The sequence below is a fragment of the Fukomys damarensis genome, unplaced genomic scaffold, assembly GCF_012274545.1.
Source record: "Fukomys damarensis isolate Sample0158 unplaced genomic scaffold, DMR_v1.0_HiC HiC_scaffold_20, whole genome shotgun sequence".
In the NCBI taxonomy this organism is placed as follows: Eukaryota; Metazoa; Chordata; class Mammalia; order Rodentia; family Bathyergidae; genus Fukomys; species Fukomys damarensis.
In genome coordinates this window covers 21461960-21480879 of record NW_022900932.1, presented here as the reverse complement: position 1 = coordinate 21480879, position 18920 = coordinate 21461960, and the positions used below count along the sequence as shown (strand labels likewise).

The 18920-nt window shown below is 37.7% G+C and overlaps 1 protein-coding gene and 2 non-coding genes across 7 annotated transcripts in view; 2 read left to right on the top strand and 1 right to left on the bottom strand.

The window, feature by feature from the left end:
• Window positions 1–18920, top strand: part of Ccar1 (cell division cycle and apoptosis regulator 1) — a 55685-nt gene that overhangs the window by 20552 nt on the left and 16213 nt on the right. For all 5 annotated transcript variants that reach the window (XM_010605820.3, XM_010605818.3, XM_010605832.3 and 2 more), the window contains 10 exons: window positions 528–721; window positions 3194–3308; window positions 3424–3616; window positions 8400–8529; window positions 9284–9445; window positions 13224–13449; window positions 13996–14109; window positions 14644–14810; window positions 15540–15750; window positions 16554–16637. In XM_010605820.3, the coding sequence (XP_010604122.1) occupies window positions 528–721; window positions 3194–3308; window positions 3424–3616; window positions 8400–8529; window positions 9284–9445; window positions 13224–13449; window positions 13996–14109; window positions 14644–14810; window positions 15540–15750; window positions 16554–16637 (1596 nt within the window). The remainder of the gene's footprint in view (window positions 1–527; window positions 722–3193; window positions 3309–3423; window positions 3617–8399; window positions 8530–9283; window positions 9446–13223; window positions 13450–13995; window positions 14110–14643; window positions 14811–15539; window positions 15751–16553; window positions 16638–18920) is intronic.
• Window positions 5916–6049, bottom strand: LOC117287115. The gene has a single exon (XR_004518298.1). It is a non-coding gene; the product is annotated as a small nucleolar RNA SNORA1 (small nucleolar RNA).
• On the top strand, window positions 14449–14513 carry LOC117287118. The gene has a single exon (XR_004518301.1). It is a non-coding gene; the product is annotated as a small nucleolar RNA SNORD98 (small nucleolar RNA).

Sequence of the window (18920 nt, the reverse complement as noted above, 5' to 3'; positions counted from 1 at the left end):
TTGAGATGTAAACCTTACAAAAGAAGTGAAATATCCAGCCTGGCATACACACTAATAGTTGAGGCAGTAAAGGAGGCTAAGGCAGAGTTGCTAATTGAGATTAGACTAGATAAAATTATCAAGATATTGTCTCAGAATAAAAAATAAAACAAAGTTCTGGGCCTATACATTAAGGGTAGAATGCCCTTGGATTCAGTCTCCAGTACTAGAAATAAATAAATGAATAAATAAGGAAATTTGCAGATGAAATATATTGAAAATAATTTATAATGCTTCAGACTGTATTATTGCTTTCAAGATATACATAAGTATTTTGGGCCTGGGATTTAGCTCAGTGGTGCTGGCGCCTGCCTGGCAAGTGCAAAGTCCTGAGTTCCGTCCCTGGTACAAAAAAACAAAAGAAGTACATAAGTATGTTATAGAGTCATATTAAGTAATTTTTAAAATTTTGGGCTGAAGAATCCATTTTTAGTTATCAGACAGTTTCAAATCATTACCTTAATATGATGTTGATTTTTTTTCAATAGCCAGCAGTTGCACTCCCTACAAGCCTTAGCCTGTCTACTCCTCAGCCTGCAGCACAGATAACTGTATCCTACCCAACACCAAGATCCAGTCAACAACAGACCCAACCTCAGAAGCAACGTGTTTTCACGGGAGTTGTTACAAAGCTACATGATACCTTTGGATTTGTGGATGAGGATGTATTCTTTCAGCTTAGGTAAACTTCATCAGCTGTTGGCAGAAAGTTTCTTGAATTTAGAATAAAGTATTTGCTTAATGACAAAGACTGTAATTTTCTACTTTCTCTCCTCTCTCTCTTTCTTTCTTTTTTTTTAATTGAGAATTGACCCCAGGGCCTTTGTTTTGTTTTGTTTTTTGTTTTTGAGACAGGGTCTCACTATGTAGGTGAGACTGCCCTGGAACTCACTATGTAGCCCAGACTGGTCTCAACTCACAGCGATCCTCCTGCCTTAGCCTCCTGAGTGCTAGAATTATAGGTGTGCACCACCATGCCCAGCTATTCTGGGCCTTTGAACTGAGCTACTACATACACTATACCCAACTGTTTTTACTTTTCATTTTGCTAAGTTGCCCCGACTGGACCTGAACTTTTCCGTCTTCTTGCCTCAGGCCTCCCAGAGTGCTCTGACGTCAGATGTGCTCTCCACACACATCTGACCCATTTGCTGTTTAATCAGTTAGATTATATTTGTACTTTTTTTTTTTTTTAACCAAGAATTGCCCTCAGGGCCTCCCACTTGCCAGGCAGTTTACCTGTTATTTGATGGAGAATGTGATTAAAAATACCTTGATTATTACTGAAATTATTTTTATTTTCGGGATCTCTTTTTTGGGGGGCAGGAATTGAACTCAGGGCCTCACGCTTGACAGGCAGACACTGTGCCACTGAGATACATCCCTGACTAAACATACCTTGGTTATTAAAGTAATCATGGTCAATTCTTTATAAATGTTTTATTGCATTTAGGTGGCATATCTAAGAAGAGTCATTCATGTACCGACTGAGACAAATAGTTCTAATACATGCCTTTTAAAATCTAATCTGTTTGATGTCAAGATTCGTTCTTGGACAGACTGAGATAAATGGTTCTAATACATGCCTTTTATCTACCTTTTTTTTTTTTTTTTTTTTTTTTTTTTTTTTTTTTTGAATGAGGATCGAACTCTGGTCCTTGTGCCTGCAAGTCACGTGGTGGAACCACTGAGCTAAATCCCAGGCCCAATACATGTCTTTTAAATCTAATCTGTTTGATATCTGTAATAATATAATCAAAGTTTTTTAATTGAAAAATTAATAGGATCAAATTATTAATAAACTGACTTTTTTTGGTACTGGGAATTGAACTTGGGACATTGAGCTTATGAAGCAGGTGGTGGCACCACTGAGCTAAATCCCCAGCCCAACACACTAATATTAATGATAGTTCTTTGATGTTTGTGGTGGTTATAGGAAATGAAAATTTCTTCAGAAATTTCAGTTTTGTTTGTTTTTTTGAAAACAGGACCTCACTGTGCATCAGTCTGGTCTCTATGTAGCTGAGCATGGTGGTGCATCCCAGGACTTGGAAAGCTGAGAGGCAGGAGGATCGCTGCAATTTGGAGGCCAGCCTGGGCTACAATAGTGAGTTCAAGGCCAGATTGAACTATGTAGTGAGACCCTGTCTTGCCAAAATAACAAGAAAGGAAGGAAGGAAGGAAAGAAAGAAAAAACAACAAAACTCACTGAAGCGGAGGCTGGCCTTGACCTCTCGATCCTCTTGCTACAGCCTCTGAGTTCTGGGATTGCAGACATATTTCTAGTATTTCTGGTGAGCTTCCTTAAGAAGTACTATATTTGGGAAATTACCATACAAGATTTTTCGGTAATTTAAGTTTCCAGGGTGTTTTTTTTCCCCCGTTTGTCTTTTTCTTTGAATGCCCAAAGTGAATTTAACTCATTATATCAGAAAGTTGTTTATACAAGTAAGCATAGTACTAGGAGAATATGAGGAGGTAGTAAGTCATCTTTTGTGCTTCTTACTGTGGGTTTGCTTAGGCGTGATGGCAAATTACTATAATCTCAGCTACTGGGAAAGCTGAGTCAGGAGGGTCATAATTTTGAGGCCAGCCTAGGCAATTCAGCAAGACCTGTCTCAAAAAAATAAAAAGTGCTGGGGATTTGGCTCAGTGGTGCCATGCCTGCCTCAAAAGCACTAGGTCCTGAGTTCAGTCCCTGGTACCAGGAAAAAAACAAAGCTGGGAATAGTAGCACTTAGCATGTAAAAAGCTGTGAGTTTTATCCTTGGTATTCCTCAAAAAAAGAAAAAAACAGCTGTTCACATACAGAGTTTATATGATCATTTCCAAATGAGTCTGGAACTGTTTATCTAGTTTTGAAAAGCTCTCCAGACTTCCATTTCAGGTATTATAGTATACTTTATTATTTTCTTTTTTCAGTAGCAGAAATTGAACTCAAGGCCTCAAGCTTGACAGGCAGGTGCTGTGCTTTGCTTTTCCTTTCTTTTTTTTTTTCTGGTAATGGAGATTCAACTCTGGGCAGTTGCAGCACTGCTGAGCTACATCCCTGGCCTAAAGATCTTTTTGGGGAGTCACTTTAAATTATGTATAAATCTTTTGGGGGGTGATCTCTTTTACTTGTGTTTATATTTAACTTATACTTTTTTTTCAGTGCTGTCAAAGGAAAAACTCCCCAAGTGGGTGATCGAGTATTGGTTGAAGCTACTTATAATCCTAATATGCCTTTTAAATGGAATGCTCAAAGAATTCAAACACTACCAAATCAGGTACAGTTTTGAATTAAGATATTATAGAAGTGTTATAATTGAGTTATTCACTATGGATTTTCCTTCTTTAAAATTTTTATTACTGAAAAAAATTTTAAATTTCTTTTATATTAAGAATCAGTCCCAAACCCAACCTTTACTGAAGACTCCTCCTGCTGTACTTCAGCCAATCGCACCACAGACAACGTTTGGTGTTCAGGCTCAGCCCCAGCCTCAGTCCCTGCTGCAGGCACAGATTTCAGCAGCTTCTCTTACACCACTGCTACAGACGCAACCACAGCCCTTACTCCAGCAACCGCAGCAGAAGGGTATGATACACGTTACCTGTGCTTGTTGTTTTAACCTAGGGTTGTTAGCTGATGGTGGTTTTGTCCTGTCTTTTCTTTTTGTGGTACTGAAGATTGAACCCTGGGCCTCACACATGCTAGACAAGTGCTCTACCATTTCACTTCTACATCCCCAGCAAGTGTACTTTTCATTACAAGAGTCAGGGACTTAGAGAAAACATGAAAGGGAATTTAAAGATCCTGAGTAGAATGGCTTATACTTCTGTAAGCTATATGGAAGTATTTTTTAAAATTAACTTTAGTGATAAAAATAAGCTCAGTGATGAACACCTGTAATCCCAGTATTTGGGAGTCTGGCTGAGGCAGAATTGACACAAGTTCAAGGCCAGCCTGAATTACTGTTCAAGACCTCTCAAAAAAAACCCAAAAACTCACTGAATACAAAATTCTTTTGAATTAAATAAATCTTTGTGGATTTAAATACCAAATCTATTAACAACCCCCACACACACACCATGTTGTGTTGTTTTGTTAGTTCAGGCTGGTTTTGGGCTCACAGCAGTCCCCTGCCTCTGCCTCCTAGGTGCTGGAATTATAGGCCTACATCACACAAATCCATGCACACACACACCATTGGTACATTTATTGGAGAAATCTTTTTGAGACTTCTTATGAACATACCTGGAATATTTAACATACACAAAGAATTTGGTGGTAGACCTTTAAATTACTCATTGAACCATAGTAAATGAAATGAATAAGCTGAGCTTTAAATTTTCCTTTGCAAACTGGGCGTGGTGGCGCATGCCTGTAATCCCAGCACTTGGGAGGCTGAGACAGGACGATCACTGTGAGTTCGAGACCAGCCTGGGCTACACAGTGAGTTCCAGGTTAGTCTCAACTACATAACATAGTGAGACCCTGTCTCAAAGAAAAAAAAAATCCACAAAACTAATCACTTTGCAAAGGGGAAAATTTTATTTATTTATTTACTTACTTACTTACTTACTTACTTGGTTTTTTTGAGACAGGGTCTCTCACTATGTAGTTGAGACTGACCTGGAACTCACTATGTAGCCCAGCCTGGTCTCGAACTCACAGTGATCCTCTTGTTTTAGCCTCCCAAGTGCTGGGATTACAGGTGTGCGCCACCACGCCCAGCTTTCTGGATATTTTCTTAGAGACACTATTTAAAATAATAGCCTTGTCTAAAAGAAGCCTATCTAACTGGCATTTTCAGAAATTGTGACATTTTCTTTTAGTGTGAATTAATGACACTTATCAATATGATAGAAAACATTACTCATTAAGTAGTGGGACGTAGCAAAGTAATAAAGCAGATTACAAGTAATCACTGTTCAGGTAAAAAAAAATACAACATTGTAGCTGGCTGTGTTGGCACACGCCTATAATCCCAGCACTCAGGAGGCTGAGGCAGGAGGATCTTCTTGAGTTTGCATCCAGCCTGGGCTGCATACTTTATAAAAAGACATTTACTCTATGCATCATTGTACAATTTGGCCATATAAGTCTAGTTCTACTCATTTTCTTGATTTCATAGTACTTCATTGGATGGGTATTGCACAGTGCTCTGTTCTACCTTGTTAAACATTTTGACCGTTTCTAGTTTGTAGTTTGTGAAAACAGTACTAAGGATATTTTCATGTGTCTAAGAACAGTGTGTGCTACACACACTTAAGGGGATAATACCAGAAAAGAGCATTTGTAGAACTACTTAGCTCTTTCCTGCTATCTTACATTCAGTTCTGTGATTTCCTTTTTTGTTTTTTTCCTTCCTCAAGTTTTTCCTTTTTTAAAAAAAAAATTTTATTTAAGGAACATCATATGTAATTTCTTAAGTACTCAACAAGGTCAATTTAATGAGGTTCTTTGTCTTCAAGATAGCCCTTTTTAAAAGAACTGATGTTTAATCCAGTCATCCTGTCTGCCCACAATTCTTTCTTTCTTTCTTTTTGAGACAGGGTTTCACTAGGTGGTTGAGACTGACCTGGAACTCACTGTGTAGACCAGGCTGGCCTCGAACTCACAGCAGTCTTCCTGCCTCAGCCTCCCGAGTGCTGGGTTTACAGATGTGCACCACCATGCCCGGCTGCCCACAATTCTGTCTCCACTTGATTTATGGACAGTGACAACTTCAAAACTCCTTGGATCTTATATGCAAATTTCTTCCAGTAATTTATGCTTTAGGAGCCTAGAATTTGAATTGTAAATAGTGCTGGTATTTTGGCACGTGACATAGATTTCTTGGTCATTCATTTCTAATATTAAAAAAATCAACATTTTTCATTATTCTGTAGCAAAACGTTATAGGTCTCTTTGTCACCACTGTTAGTTGTTTACTGTGGTGGAAGCATGATCTTTGTATCAGTTTAAGCCACAGTGCCCAATTTGGGACACCAGTCAACAGTGCCCATTGTAATCAAGAATGAGGCTTTGTTACTCACATGGTTTTTAAAGAGATTTTGTTTTCTAATTGTGAATTAGGGTCTGATTTACATTTTCCTCCTGTCTTTTAGAAGATACAGCAAGGCATGGTGGCACACACCTGTATTCCAGCACTCAGGAAACTGAGGCAGGAGGGTCACCTAGAGTTTGAGGCCAGCCTGGCCTGCATAGTGAGTTTATGGACTGCCTCAACTACATAGTGAGACCCTGTCTCAAAAAAACAAACAAAGAAAAAAGGAAATATAGGAGGAGGACCTAAGGATGTAGCTCAGTAGTACACTGGGTGCCTAATATGCCTGGGACCCTGGGTTTGATCCTCAGTACTACCAGGAAAAAAACAAACCAGCCATGGAGCAGGACACCGTGGCTCTTAGGGAGACTAAGGCTGAATGATCAAATGTTTGAGTCTGCCCACCGAATTTAGTAAGAACCTGACTTAGAATGAAAGTAAAATTAAAAGGTCCAGAGATATACCTCAGTGGTAGAATGCCCTGGGTTCAATCCTTGGTAATGGGGGCGGGGGAGTTAATTGTAGGAGGTCCCCAGGAAGCAGTGTTTCTGGAACTGATCTGTCCCATCTTCTTGGTTATGATTAATATGAACAATGAAAGTAGTGTAAAAACTGTTAGGAAAAAAGTAAGTTAATACGGGTTTGATTTCAGTGGAGTTTAAGTATTCAGTTGATCATTTGCTGGGAGGATAGAGAATGTCTTTTAGTGACTAATACTTTCAGCAATGAAGGCCAGAAAGATGACTGAGGTAGTATTATTTAATATAAGAAACAGTTCTTTCCCCCATTCCCACTTATTTATTTGGTGCTAGTGATTGAACCCAGGATCTTGTGTGTGCTAAGCACATGGTCTGTCACTGAGCTAAACTTTAAAACCCCACACTCCTATTTGTTTTTCTCTTTTTAGTACTGAGGAGTGAAACTAGGGCCTTTGCACTGAACAATATAACATCCTTAGCCCTTTTGAAAATATTGAGACAGGTTTTCTGTATTTTCTGGACTTAAACTTTTGACCCTCCTGCTGTAGCCTTCTGAGGAACTGGTATTTAATATGTTGCCCGGCTGTCCTCTTCCTCTTCCCTTTCTTCGCCTCCCTTCCCTTGGCTTTCTTCTTACCTTCCTTTCTTTCTCTTCTCCTTCTTCCCCCCTTTCCCCTCCTTCCTTCATTTCTCTGTCTTTCCTTCCCCCTTTCTCTTCCTTCTTCCCTCCTTCCCTGTCTCCCTCTTTTATTTTATCTAGTACTGGGAATCAAACTGAGGACCTTTCACTTATGAGGCACACACAGTGTCACTGAGCTAAATCCCTGGCCTCTCCTTGTCTTCTTTTTTTTTTTTTTTGTACTGGGGATCAAACTCAGGCCCTTGGCTCTTGCAAGGAAGGCGATGAAACCACTAAGCCAAATGCCTGGCCCTACCAATAGATGATTTTATATTTTTTTTAAATTTCTTTATTATTGAGACAGGGCCTCACTGTGTAGTTGACGCTGCCCTGGAACTCGCTGTTTAGCCCAGGATGGTCTCAAATTCATGGCAATCTTCCTACCTCAGCCTCCCGAATGCTGGGATTAAAGGTGTGAGCCTCCACGCTGGCAATATATGATTTTAAATTTGCATTGTTTAAGGAAGGCATACCCGTACTATCTTAATTGGAAAATACTCATATTATTTCTAAATAAAATTTTTAGTATTAAATGTATAAATACTAAGAAGAGCTCATCAAAACAACTCCTAAAGCTGGGAATTTAGTGCAGTCGTGCCATAACTGCCTCACAAGTGCAAGGTCCTCAGTTTGATTCATAGTACCAGGAAAAAGAAAGGAAAAAATAAGAAAAGCAAAAACAACTGTTCTTCAAAATAATTTATATGTTATGTATGCTAACTTTGAAAAGGCAGTTTTACCAAGGCATGGTGGTACACACAAGTAATTCCAGCGCACAGAAGCAGGATCACCACTAGTTTGAAGTTAGCCTGGGCTATATAGTGAGACTCTGTCCTAAAAATCCAAAAAAACCAAACCAGTTTTAAGCATGGCATGATGGTGCTGTACCTGTAATGCCAGCACTCAGGAAGCTCAGGCAGGAAGATCACAACTTTGAGCCCAGATAATTTAGTGAGACTGTACCTCAAAATAAAATTTTAGGACATGTGTGTGTGACTCAGTTTGAGAGCCATGGTTTCAATCCCTAATTCTATCCCTGCCCAAAAAAAGAAAGAAAAGAGAAAAAGAAACAGCAATTTTAGTGAGTCCCAGTCATTTTATCTAGTTCAAATAGCTTTTAAACTTTTCTTTAAACAACTTTAAAAAATTTTTTTTCTGTATCTTTTTAAGCTGGTTTGTTGCAGCCTCCTGTTCGTATCGTTTCACAACCCCAGCCAGCACGAAGGTTAGATCCACCATCTAGATTTTCGGGACGGAATGACAGAGGGGATCAAGTACCTAATAGAAAAGATGACCGAAGGTATGTTGTAAAATGCACTGTTGATAGTGGTGATTGCACACAGACACACACACACACACAAAATCAAATGTACTTAATATCACTGATCTTAAATGCACTTAAAAATGGTTAAAAGGATCTGGGTGTGGTGGTTCATGCCTGTAATTCCAGCATTTGAAAGACTGAAGTAGATCAGATCACTGCTAGTTGGAGGCCAGCCTGAAGTATATAGCCAGCCTGTGATTCAAAAACAGTTAAAAGGTAAATTTTATTTTCATGTATTTTACGCCTTTTCATTTCCTTTTTTTCTTTTTGCTGGCAGCCCTACGGTTTGAAACCAGGGCTTTTAAACTGACCTATATTCCCAGCCCCTTTTAATTTTCTTAGTTTTGTTACAGGGACTTGTTTTGTTTTTGCTTTATAGGGGATTTTTTTTTGTTTTTTGTTTTTTGTTTTTCGGTATTGGGGATCAAACTTAGTACCTTGCCCTTGAGAAGCCGGTGCGGTGCCACTGGGCTAAATCTCCAGTTCTGTTATAGGGTTTTGCCAAGTTACTAAGTTGCCCAGGTTGAGCTCAAACATTTGATCCTCCTGTCTCAGCCTCCTAGAGTGCTGGGATTACAGGTGTGCACTACTACCCCTGGTTTTGACACCACGATTTTTAAGAAGTTAATCAGTTATACTGTGGAATTTTGCTTAAATTATCTATTTGTTTTTTTAAAGAACTCTACCTTAATGCCAAAAATATAGTAATGTTAGAAAAATTTGCTTTAAGTCGTGAGAGAGAGAGAGAAAGACGTAGATCCAGAGAAAGATCACCTCAGAGGAAGCGATCCCGGGAGCGATCTCCCCGAAGAGAGAGAGAACGATCACCTCGGAGAGTTCGACGTGTTGTTCCACGTTATACTGTGCAGTTTTCCAAGTTTTCTTTAGATTGGTAGGTGGTTCTATATTTCCTCCTATTGTTTTATTGAATTATTAATTTCATAATTCTGTATGGTTTGGTGTAGAGTATGGGTCATGGGTGTTTTCTTATAAAATTCATTCACAGATATTTATTGCTCTCTAAAGCCATAAATGCAATTTGAAATTTTTATTTGTATACACTCATTTAGGGTACCAACCACTGAAAAGGGAAGCCCTAGAGGAAATTCCTTTGTGATAAAAAAATTGTTCTTAAAGTTGGCATCATTAAGATGCAGATAATTGTGATAAACTCTTAAGTTCATGAATAATCTATTAAATGGGATGAGGCAGTAATACAGCTTGAACCAGTTAAGTTTTAACTGTGTCAATATAGTACAAACATAGACTTATGAAGATATTCAGAACTATGTAATACACACACGTGTCTATGTATGACTCTAATTACATTATTGAGCTTTTGGAATTAGTGGGTAAGGGTCAGGTTACCAGGAATTTCTGAGCTTCATCACTAAACTTTCATAGGAACTTGCAGGATTAATGTGAGGCACATTCATATCTATAAAGCACTTAACCCAGTGTGTGGCAGTTAGAGGTTTCTCCATAATGAATAGTAGTAATGGGTTATGGTAGCAACCACTGTTAATAGTTTAATAGATGGATCCAAATTGATAGTAAAATAAGAAAAATCTTTAAAAGCAGTCTTAAAGCTCTTTAGCATTGGCCACATATAACTGCATTGTAGTGACGTGAGAAGATACTGCTATATTTCAACAAGAGCACAGTGTTAACATTGATAATGTTGGTCTAAAAAGTTAAAATTCCTATATATTGAGTTGTAGATCTAGCATACAAATGTATTTAAGCTACTTAATTCCAAAGAACATCTGCTAACTTTGCATAATTTTGTCTGCTTAATTATACCAACTGATGTTCATTTACTCTTGCTTGTGGTCAAATCAGCAAGTACTCTTTAATTTACAGGTTTTTTGTTATCTGTGTTTACTCTTATACTTATAAATACCTAATCTACATATTCTGTAAACATCCATTGAAGTCAAAATCACTTTCCCAGTTCCAAAGATATTAAATAGAGAAGCTCTGATTGTTTTTGTTGTTATCTTTATTGTTTTCACTTCTGGACCTTCACTGAGCTATGTTCTAGCTCTTTTTTATTTTGAAACAGGATCTTGGGTCTTTCTAAGTTGGCCAGGCTGGCCTCAGACTTTGAGTTTGAGCTGCTTTTCAGAATTCTGGGATTACAGGTGTGTGTTACCATGCCCAGCTGAGAAACTTTTTTAAGTCATTTGTTTTCAATATTTAAATGCTTTCTGGGAGGACTTGTTGTATAGAATATGAAATGAATAGCTCCTTCCAAATTAGACCCTTACGATTTCACCTTAACCACTGTGAAGTAAATTTCCAGAATATCAAATGGACTCATTGCAAATAAAAATCATTTTAAGGTTTTCATGCCCTTTCTCATCTGGAATTATTGAAATCAAGATTTCATTATATTAGCTGAAAGCAGTATAAGGCATGCTTCTGTGCTCCTAGTTCCTTGGAAAGCTGAGGTTATGAGGATTCTGAGTTTGAGGCCAACGTAGCAACACTTGCATCAAAAAACAAAACAAAACTTTTTTACATGATTGTAAGAACTTCTAGTATGCCCAAGTACTGCTTTATTTGTACTTATTTCTTCCCTTTTATTAAAAATTTTATTTCTGGGGTAAAAAATACAGTATTGGGAAACTATCACATACTTTTTTTCCTTAAAAACAAAACCCCAAAGTAGGTTTTTCCTGTTTTTATCTTTTTTTGTTGCAGAAATCCAGCTCAGGACCTTCCACTTGCAAACCTTTATCATTTTGATAGCAAAATCTTATCCCAAATAAAGTATAGTTATATCAACAACTACAATTAAAGTGTATGTATATTTCTTTAGTTTTTTGTTGTTGGAGGTTGAACCCAGGGACTTGTGTAATTTAGGCAAATGCTTTACTGAGCTAGCTGTGTCCCTCCCCTTTTTCATCCCTTCTTTCTGTCAGAGACATTGTGGTACATATAGTTCAGTCTTTTATTATTTTAAAGTTTTTTGTTTTTGTTTTTGATCTGTCGCCAGGTCTGTTTTGCAGTCAGGCTGGTCTTTAACTCATGAGATCAAGTGACCCCTGGCCTCATAATCTGGGACAAAGGTTTGCACCATTCCGCTTGCCTTTAGTTGTCATTACAAAAGGCATTGTTGATAATTTTTCATTTTATAATTATTGACATTTTTCATTCTGATTGTGCTTTTTTTTGAGACAGGGTCTCATTATGTAGTTGAGACTGACCTGGAACTCAATATGTAGCCCGGATGGGTCTCGAACTCACAGCAATCCTCCTGCCTCAGCCTCCCGAGTGCTGGGATTACAGGCGTGTGCCATCACGCCCGGTCTCTAATTATGCTTTTAATAAATATTCCCAAAAACCTTTTTTGTTTGTTTGTTTTTGTTTTGTTTTTTTGATACAGGGTCTTGTTATATGTAGTTCAGGGCTGGTCTTGAACTCTCTGTGTATCTCAGGCTCAAACTCCAACCAATCCTTCTGCCTCAGCCTCCTGAGGGCTGAAATTACAGGCTTGTGCCACCACACCTGACATTTCTTGACTTTTTTTTTTGTACCAGGAATAGAACTTGGGACCTTGCATTTGCGAGGCAGGCAGTGGTACCACTGAGCTAAATCCCTGGCCCCATTTCTTTACTTTTACCAAGTTGGTTTACTTTGAGTTTTTGTCCTTTGAAAGTTTTGGTTCTTGAGAAAAAAGAAATCATCCTTTATAGTACTCCCAAGCCATGCATGATGGCACTCACCTAATAATCCCAGCACTGTAGGTGGCTGAGGCAGGCAGATTGCAAGTTTGGGCCCAGTTTAGGAGACCCTTATCTCAGAATAAAAAAATTTTTTTCCTTTCTTTTTTTTTAAATTTAAAATTTTTATTTTTCTGTACCGGAGATCAAACTCGGGTACAGTAGAACCACTGAGCTAAATCCCAGCTGTCAGAATAAAAATATTAAGAAAGGTTGGGAATGAAGTTCAGTGCAGAGGCCATGGGTTCAATCCTCAGTAATTGAAAAAAAAAAAAAAATTCCGGATGTAAAAGGCAAGAATCTTATCTTTTATTTATATAATAATAAGATATAGGTCTTATTCACTTCACCTAGAGGGGTATGGATATGTGGATAATCAAAAATTTAGATTTTGCTTTCACAAGGCTTTTGTGTTTAATTTTCATTTTAAATATGCTTGATCTAGGTGCTTACTGCACAATAAAAGTTTAATTTTTCTATGTTAAACTGTAAACCTGATTGAAGGGCACACATGTACTGAATGGGTACTGCTCATCCCTTTTTTGTATGCATTTTATATGAACTGTAATTTTCCTAATATGTTGTTCTAACTGGCAAAAGTTTTTGTTCAGTTCTTTTCTGTAGCTGGATTTTGAGTTATTTAATTTCAAAGAGTGTTTGTTCTCTGATGAAACTTAAGCTTCACCCAAAGATACAGCAGTCAGTGTAACACTTAGATACTACTTATTCAAAGCTGTGATTATAGAAATAATGAAAATAAGATTTTCATACACCTCTGTGAAAATATGTAACTCATTATTTAACTGTCATTTCCAGCTTGCATTTTAAATGTATTGGGCCCTGATACTTCAGAGTATTACAGTGTACTTCAGAGTTAAGTGAATTCTTGCATAACTTTTTTATTTTAAGGCTTTTTATTTACTACTGATGTCTGTTTTTCAGCCGTAGTTGTGACATGATGGAACTAAGGCGCCGTTATCAGAATTTATACATACCTAGTGACTTTTTTGATGCTCAGTTTACGTGGGTGGATGCTTTCCCTTTGTCAAGACCATTTCAGCTGGGAAATTACTGCAATTTCTATGTAATGCACAGAGAAGTAGAGTCCTTAGAAAAAAACATGGCTGTTCTTGATCCTCCAGATGCTGACCACTTATATAGTGCAAAGGTTTGTATTTCACTGTGATATACAGCTTGCATTTCTTAAGAGTTGTTCAAATAAGATAAGTAGATGTACTCCTTAGAAAGTGGTGATGAGATAATAGACCTGAATGTATCTGTTTTCTTGTCTGTTTTTGTTTTGGCTATTTAATTTAACCTCTCTATCTCACCTCAAAAGCAGTCAAATAATGGCTATTGTTTTAATATCTTAAATTTCATAAAAACATGAAGTTAATATTATTGAATGTTATATGGCTTCCTGTAGCCTCAGATAGAACTTTCATGTTGGGAGAGGGATACACTAAATGTTAGTATTTAGGATAACATTCATTGTATGCCTTACAGTCAGTAGTTTTCAAACATTGATTCAAAAATCATCCCTTGGAAAGTTAAAAGTTTATAGGGTATCTAATAGTTTTATTTCCGTAGGACTTAACATTCCACTTTTATTTAAAACACCTGATATTAATATGTAAAGTTAATTAGTAGTACTTCTCATTTTCTTTACATTACTTTAGACTTTTGACAGGATTGAATTATTTGACTATAATAGGTAATGCTGATGGCTAGCCCTAGCATGGAAGATTTGTATCATAAGTCATGTGCTCTTGCTGAAGACCCACAAGAACTTCGGGATGGATTTCAACACCCTGCTAGACTTGTTAAGGTAAAATGAAATGTTTGTTTTAACTTTAGATGTATATTCATTTAGTTTTCACTGTGTACATAAAGGTTTAAAATAACATTTTTAATCTTATTGATTCATTTAATAATTTTAGTGTTAATATATTCACAATCTAATAATGTAGATGTTTTTCTCATTGCAGATTATCGCTATATCTTATTTGCATATAACTTATTTAACTGTCAATTTGATGTGTTAAATTTGTAGCATGGTAAAAACATTAGTGATAATGGGATTTAGCATGTCTGGATGCTGTTGAAGTTTGAATTATAGTTTATTTCTTTAAAAGAACTCTTATCTGAAGAAATACTTTAGAGGGATGAGTTATGATGTGTAAATCCTATTCCATTGCTGAAATGCAGTGTGGAACACGATGAACTGAACTCTTCCTTGACTGACAGATACGAGAGGTAGTAAAAATGGTACTGGAAAGGTTTGTACCTTTCCCTTTCAAGAGTTTATTTGTAATTTAACCAGTTACATGATATATGGAAATGATTCTTTGTTTTGAATTAGTTTTTAGTGGGCATGAAAGGCAAGGATGAAGCCATGGCCATTGGAGGCCACTGGTCTCCTTCGTTGGATGGACCAGATCCAGAAAAAGACCCCTCTGTGTTGATTAAGACTGCTATTCGTTGTTGTAAGGCTCTGACAGGCATTGATCTAAGTGTATGCACACAATGGTAAGTACCAATTTGTTTTTTGTTTAGAAATGTTTTTCTGATAGAATATGTAGCTATTCTTGTCAATCAGCCTTTTCCCCTTACTTTATTAACCCTGGTTGTTCAGGTAATCTCAAAGGAAATCCCTATTTGTAGCAAAAGTTTATTTGGTGCCCAAATTGTTTTGGGGGAAAAAAAAATAAAGAACTAATCAAAAATAAATTGAAAACTTAAATGTATCGTTATGCTGTACTTTGGAACTTGGATGTATGTTGAAAATACTTTTCATTTCATGTATAGCTGGAGAAGATCGTCAAGAGAGAACTTCATTTCATTATAAATCTTTTGTTATAAAATGATATAGTTGCTGATTATTTTTGTTCAGCCATATTTTCTCTTGAGGCTTATTTGTCCTGTGCATTTTAGTATACAGTATTTCTTGTGACTTAATGGAGAATATTCTTTTTTAGCACATGAAATCTGAACAGCTATCCAGCTTCTCCAGGTATTCTCTAAAACATGGGTAGCTCTGTAATCAAACTTGATGCCTTGTGGGAACATATTCCTTTAACCAATAAAATATTCTACAAATGTACCAAAAGAGGAACTATGGCTTCTATAATTTTTTTTCTTTAGACCAACCTCAAGTTCTTGCAGCAAAATTTCTTTACTTGATGTGCTACAAGTGAACTAGGATCTTTTAAATGTATTTAGAATTTTTTTTCCAACATGCTTCTTCCCTTGCAACAGGTACCGTTTTGCAGAGATTCGCTACCATCGCCCTGAGGAGACCCACAAGGGGCGTACAGTTCCAGCTCATGTGGAGACAGTGGTTTTATTTTTCCCGGATGTTTGGCATTGCCTTCCCACCCGCTCAGAGTGGGAAACCCTCTCCCGAGGATACAAGCAGCAGCTGGTGGAGAAGCTTCAGGGTGAACGCAAGGAGGCTGATGGAGAACAGGCACTGAACGCTAATCCCTTTTCTATTCCCGCTTCTCACAGGCACAGGAACACAGGCACAATGCACACCACACACTACACAGCACACACACGGAGGAGCATAGCTGCTCACAGCGACTGGTAACCAGCTTTCAGCAGAGTAGTTGTATGTTCTTCTCTCTTAAAAAGCCTGTCTATTATGCTGACTTTAAGAGTGCTGAGACCTCAAAGGAAAATAAGGTGTGCTTAAATTGCACAGAACTTTGTTTTTACCATAGGTCTAGTTGCTGGAATCTGGGACCAGTTGTTGAACAAGATTCAGTATTAAGCCATTGAAACATTTTGCCATTTTCTCAAATTTAAAAAATTTTCTCTTTCACGATCATCAGTTCTAGTCATGGATATTTGAAATTGGACAACCACAAGTCTGAGAGATTGGAAATTTCAGGCTATGTGGCAGCGTCTTTGGTACATTTCAAAGGTCTGACTAAGTCAGTCTTGGGGTTGCTTGAAAATTGGGGCAAGATCACACACTGTGTGGTTAGTGGAGACCGGCAGTGTTTGTGCATCCCTGATATCCTTTGTGTTGTAATTTATGACCCTTTTGTGTTTCACAGATCTGGCTTTGATTGGCTGATGAGTGTCTTTGTGATCAGTTAAAAGTGGTAGAATGTATGTCCGTGAACTTGCCTAAATAATAACTTTAGGAGAAGACAATCTGAAACATTTGTGACCTTGCACAGATCAGCAACAGACTTTTAAAAATAAATTACTTTTAATTTAAGGTTTCAGAATAGTAATTATGCTCTTAACTTTGTATATTAGGATGAAGAAGAGAAGGATGATGGTGAAGCTAAAGAAATTTCTACACCTACCCATTGGTCTAAACTGGATCCAAAGACAATGAAGGTAAATTTGAACATTATGAACATTATCATTTTTCATTTGAAGTGTATGAACAGGTATGAATAGCATTGATGAGAGTGAGAGCCATAGTTTTTCTAATAAAAATCAGTGGAGGGGCCAGGGATTTAGCTCAGTAGTTCCACTGCCTGCCTTGTAAGCACAAGATCCCGAGTTTAATCCCTGGCACTGAAAAAAAAAAAATCAGTGGAGGTGGGCTGGGAGTAGAGTTCAGTGGTAGAGTGCTTGTTCAGCATGTACAAAGCCCTGTATTCAAATCTTGAACAATGTTAAAAAAAACTTCAAGGTGCAGTCCACTGATTTTATACATTCTATTTTCTCTTGTTTTGCTTTTTGTTTAGTGTTACCACGGATAGAATTGAGGTCCTTTGTACCAAGCTACATTCTTTTGTATTTATTTGGAGGGGGAGCTGTACCAGGGACCGAACTCAGGTCCTTGTACTTGTGAGTCAGGCAGCGGGACCACTGATCTAAATCCCTGGCCCTACATTCATTTTGTTGTTGTTGGGTTTTTTTTTGTTGTTGTTTTGTTTTGTTTTGTTTTGTGGTACTGGGGATCGAACTCGGGCCCTTGCTGCTTGTGAGGCAGGTGCCGGAACAAATGAGCTAAATCCCCGGCCCCTGCATTCATTTTTTAAAAATTAATTTTATTGGTGCATTTACGGTACACAGTGTAATGACATTCATCATTGGAAATTTGCACCTTTACATACTCCATCTTGATTTTTTCCCCATCCAATCTACATTCATAGTTCTTCTTAATGTTTATTTTGAAATGGGTCTCTTGAGATGGATTACGTGTGTGTGTGTGTGTGTGTGTGTGTGTGTGTTTAAATTAAATGGTGTCTATAAATCATTTCAACCAGTAGCTGTCAAATGCCTGTGATATAGACATGACTATAGTGACAGTAACATTGTTTTATGGTTTGGAAACTGTCCTGGAAGTCGGTGCTTAAGTAATTTAAATTCAGGGAGGAAAAGATACATGAAAAGTAATCTAGTTGGGTGTGCTAATACGAACCTAAAATCCCAGCATTTAGCAAACTGAGGCAGGAGGATCGTCCCAGTCTGAGGCCCACCTGTGCTAGAGTTCAAGGCCAGCCTGAGCTACCTAGTGAGGCTCTGTCTCAAAACACAACAGTAATAACAAAGAAAGAAAAAAATTGCTTTTAAAAATACAGTTAGAAGTAAATAAATCTAAACTAGGACAGAAATAACTTTAAATTTTTCTTTTGAAATTTTGGTTAATCCATACTAGTTTTTCTTGATAGTGCCTCTGGGCCAGTTATCTTATTGCAGTTTTGCATCTCTGGGCCTATAATGTAACTTTAGATACGGGGTCAGAAGACCAGAGGCAAAGCTGGGTGTGATGGTATTATATACCCGTAAATGCAGCACTTGTAGGCAGGAGGATCATGAGTTTAAAGCCCACCCAGGCAAGCTACAGTAGTGAGCCACAGCTTTTTAAGATAGGGTAGGGTGTCTCTGTGTAGTCCAGGCCAGCCTTGAACTCACTATATAGCCCATGCTAGCCTTGAAATTGTGGGGATCCTCCTGCCTCAGGGGTGCTGGAATTCTAGGATTGAACCACCATACCCAGCAGTTTATTAAACACTTAAAAATTTGAGCTTTTGGTAGCTCGGTGGCATTGTGCCTGCCTAGGAAGCACAAGGTCCTGAGTTTGATTCTCGGTACCACAAAAAAAACTTTTTTTTAACCTTTTAGTTAACTTTTCTTTTTTCATTGAGTTTATTGGTACATTTTAGGGATATAGTACCTTTTGGTTAACTTCTGTTCTGAACAGGAAACAAATTTTTCTTCTTTGTTGCAACCTTTTTTTTTTTCTGGGTGAGACAATCTCACTATGTTGCCCAGGTTGGTCTTAAACTCATGGGCTCAAGTGGTCCTTTGAACTCACATCCCAAATCACTGAAACTATATATAGTCCTTGCCACCACACCTAGCTAGTTGAACCTTTGATTCCTTTTGTTTTGTCTTTTCTTGTATTTTTTGCTATGTAGCCTAGGCTACCCTCCAACTCACTGCAGTCCTGTCTCAGTCTCTCAGTGCTGGGATCATAGGTGTGGGCAGACTACCCAGCTGAACCTTTGACTCTTAAAACTATATTTCTGCTGGGTGTAGTGGCCCATACCTATAATCCCAGTGATTGGGAGGTTGAACCAGAAGGATCACCAGGAGTTCAAGGCCTGCTAGGACTATGTAGTGAGACCCTTTCTAGGGAAAAAAAAGAACAAAACTATATTTCTT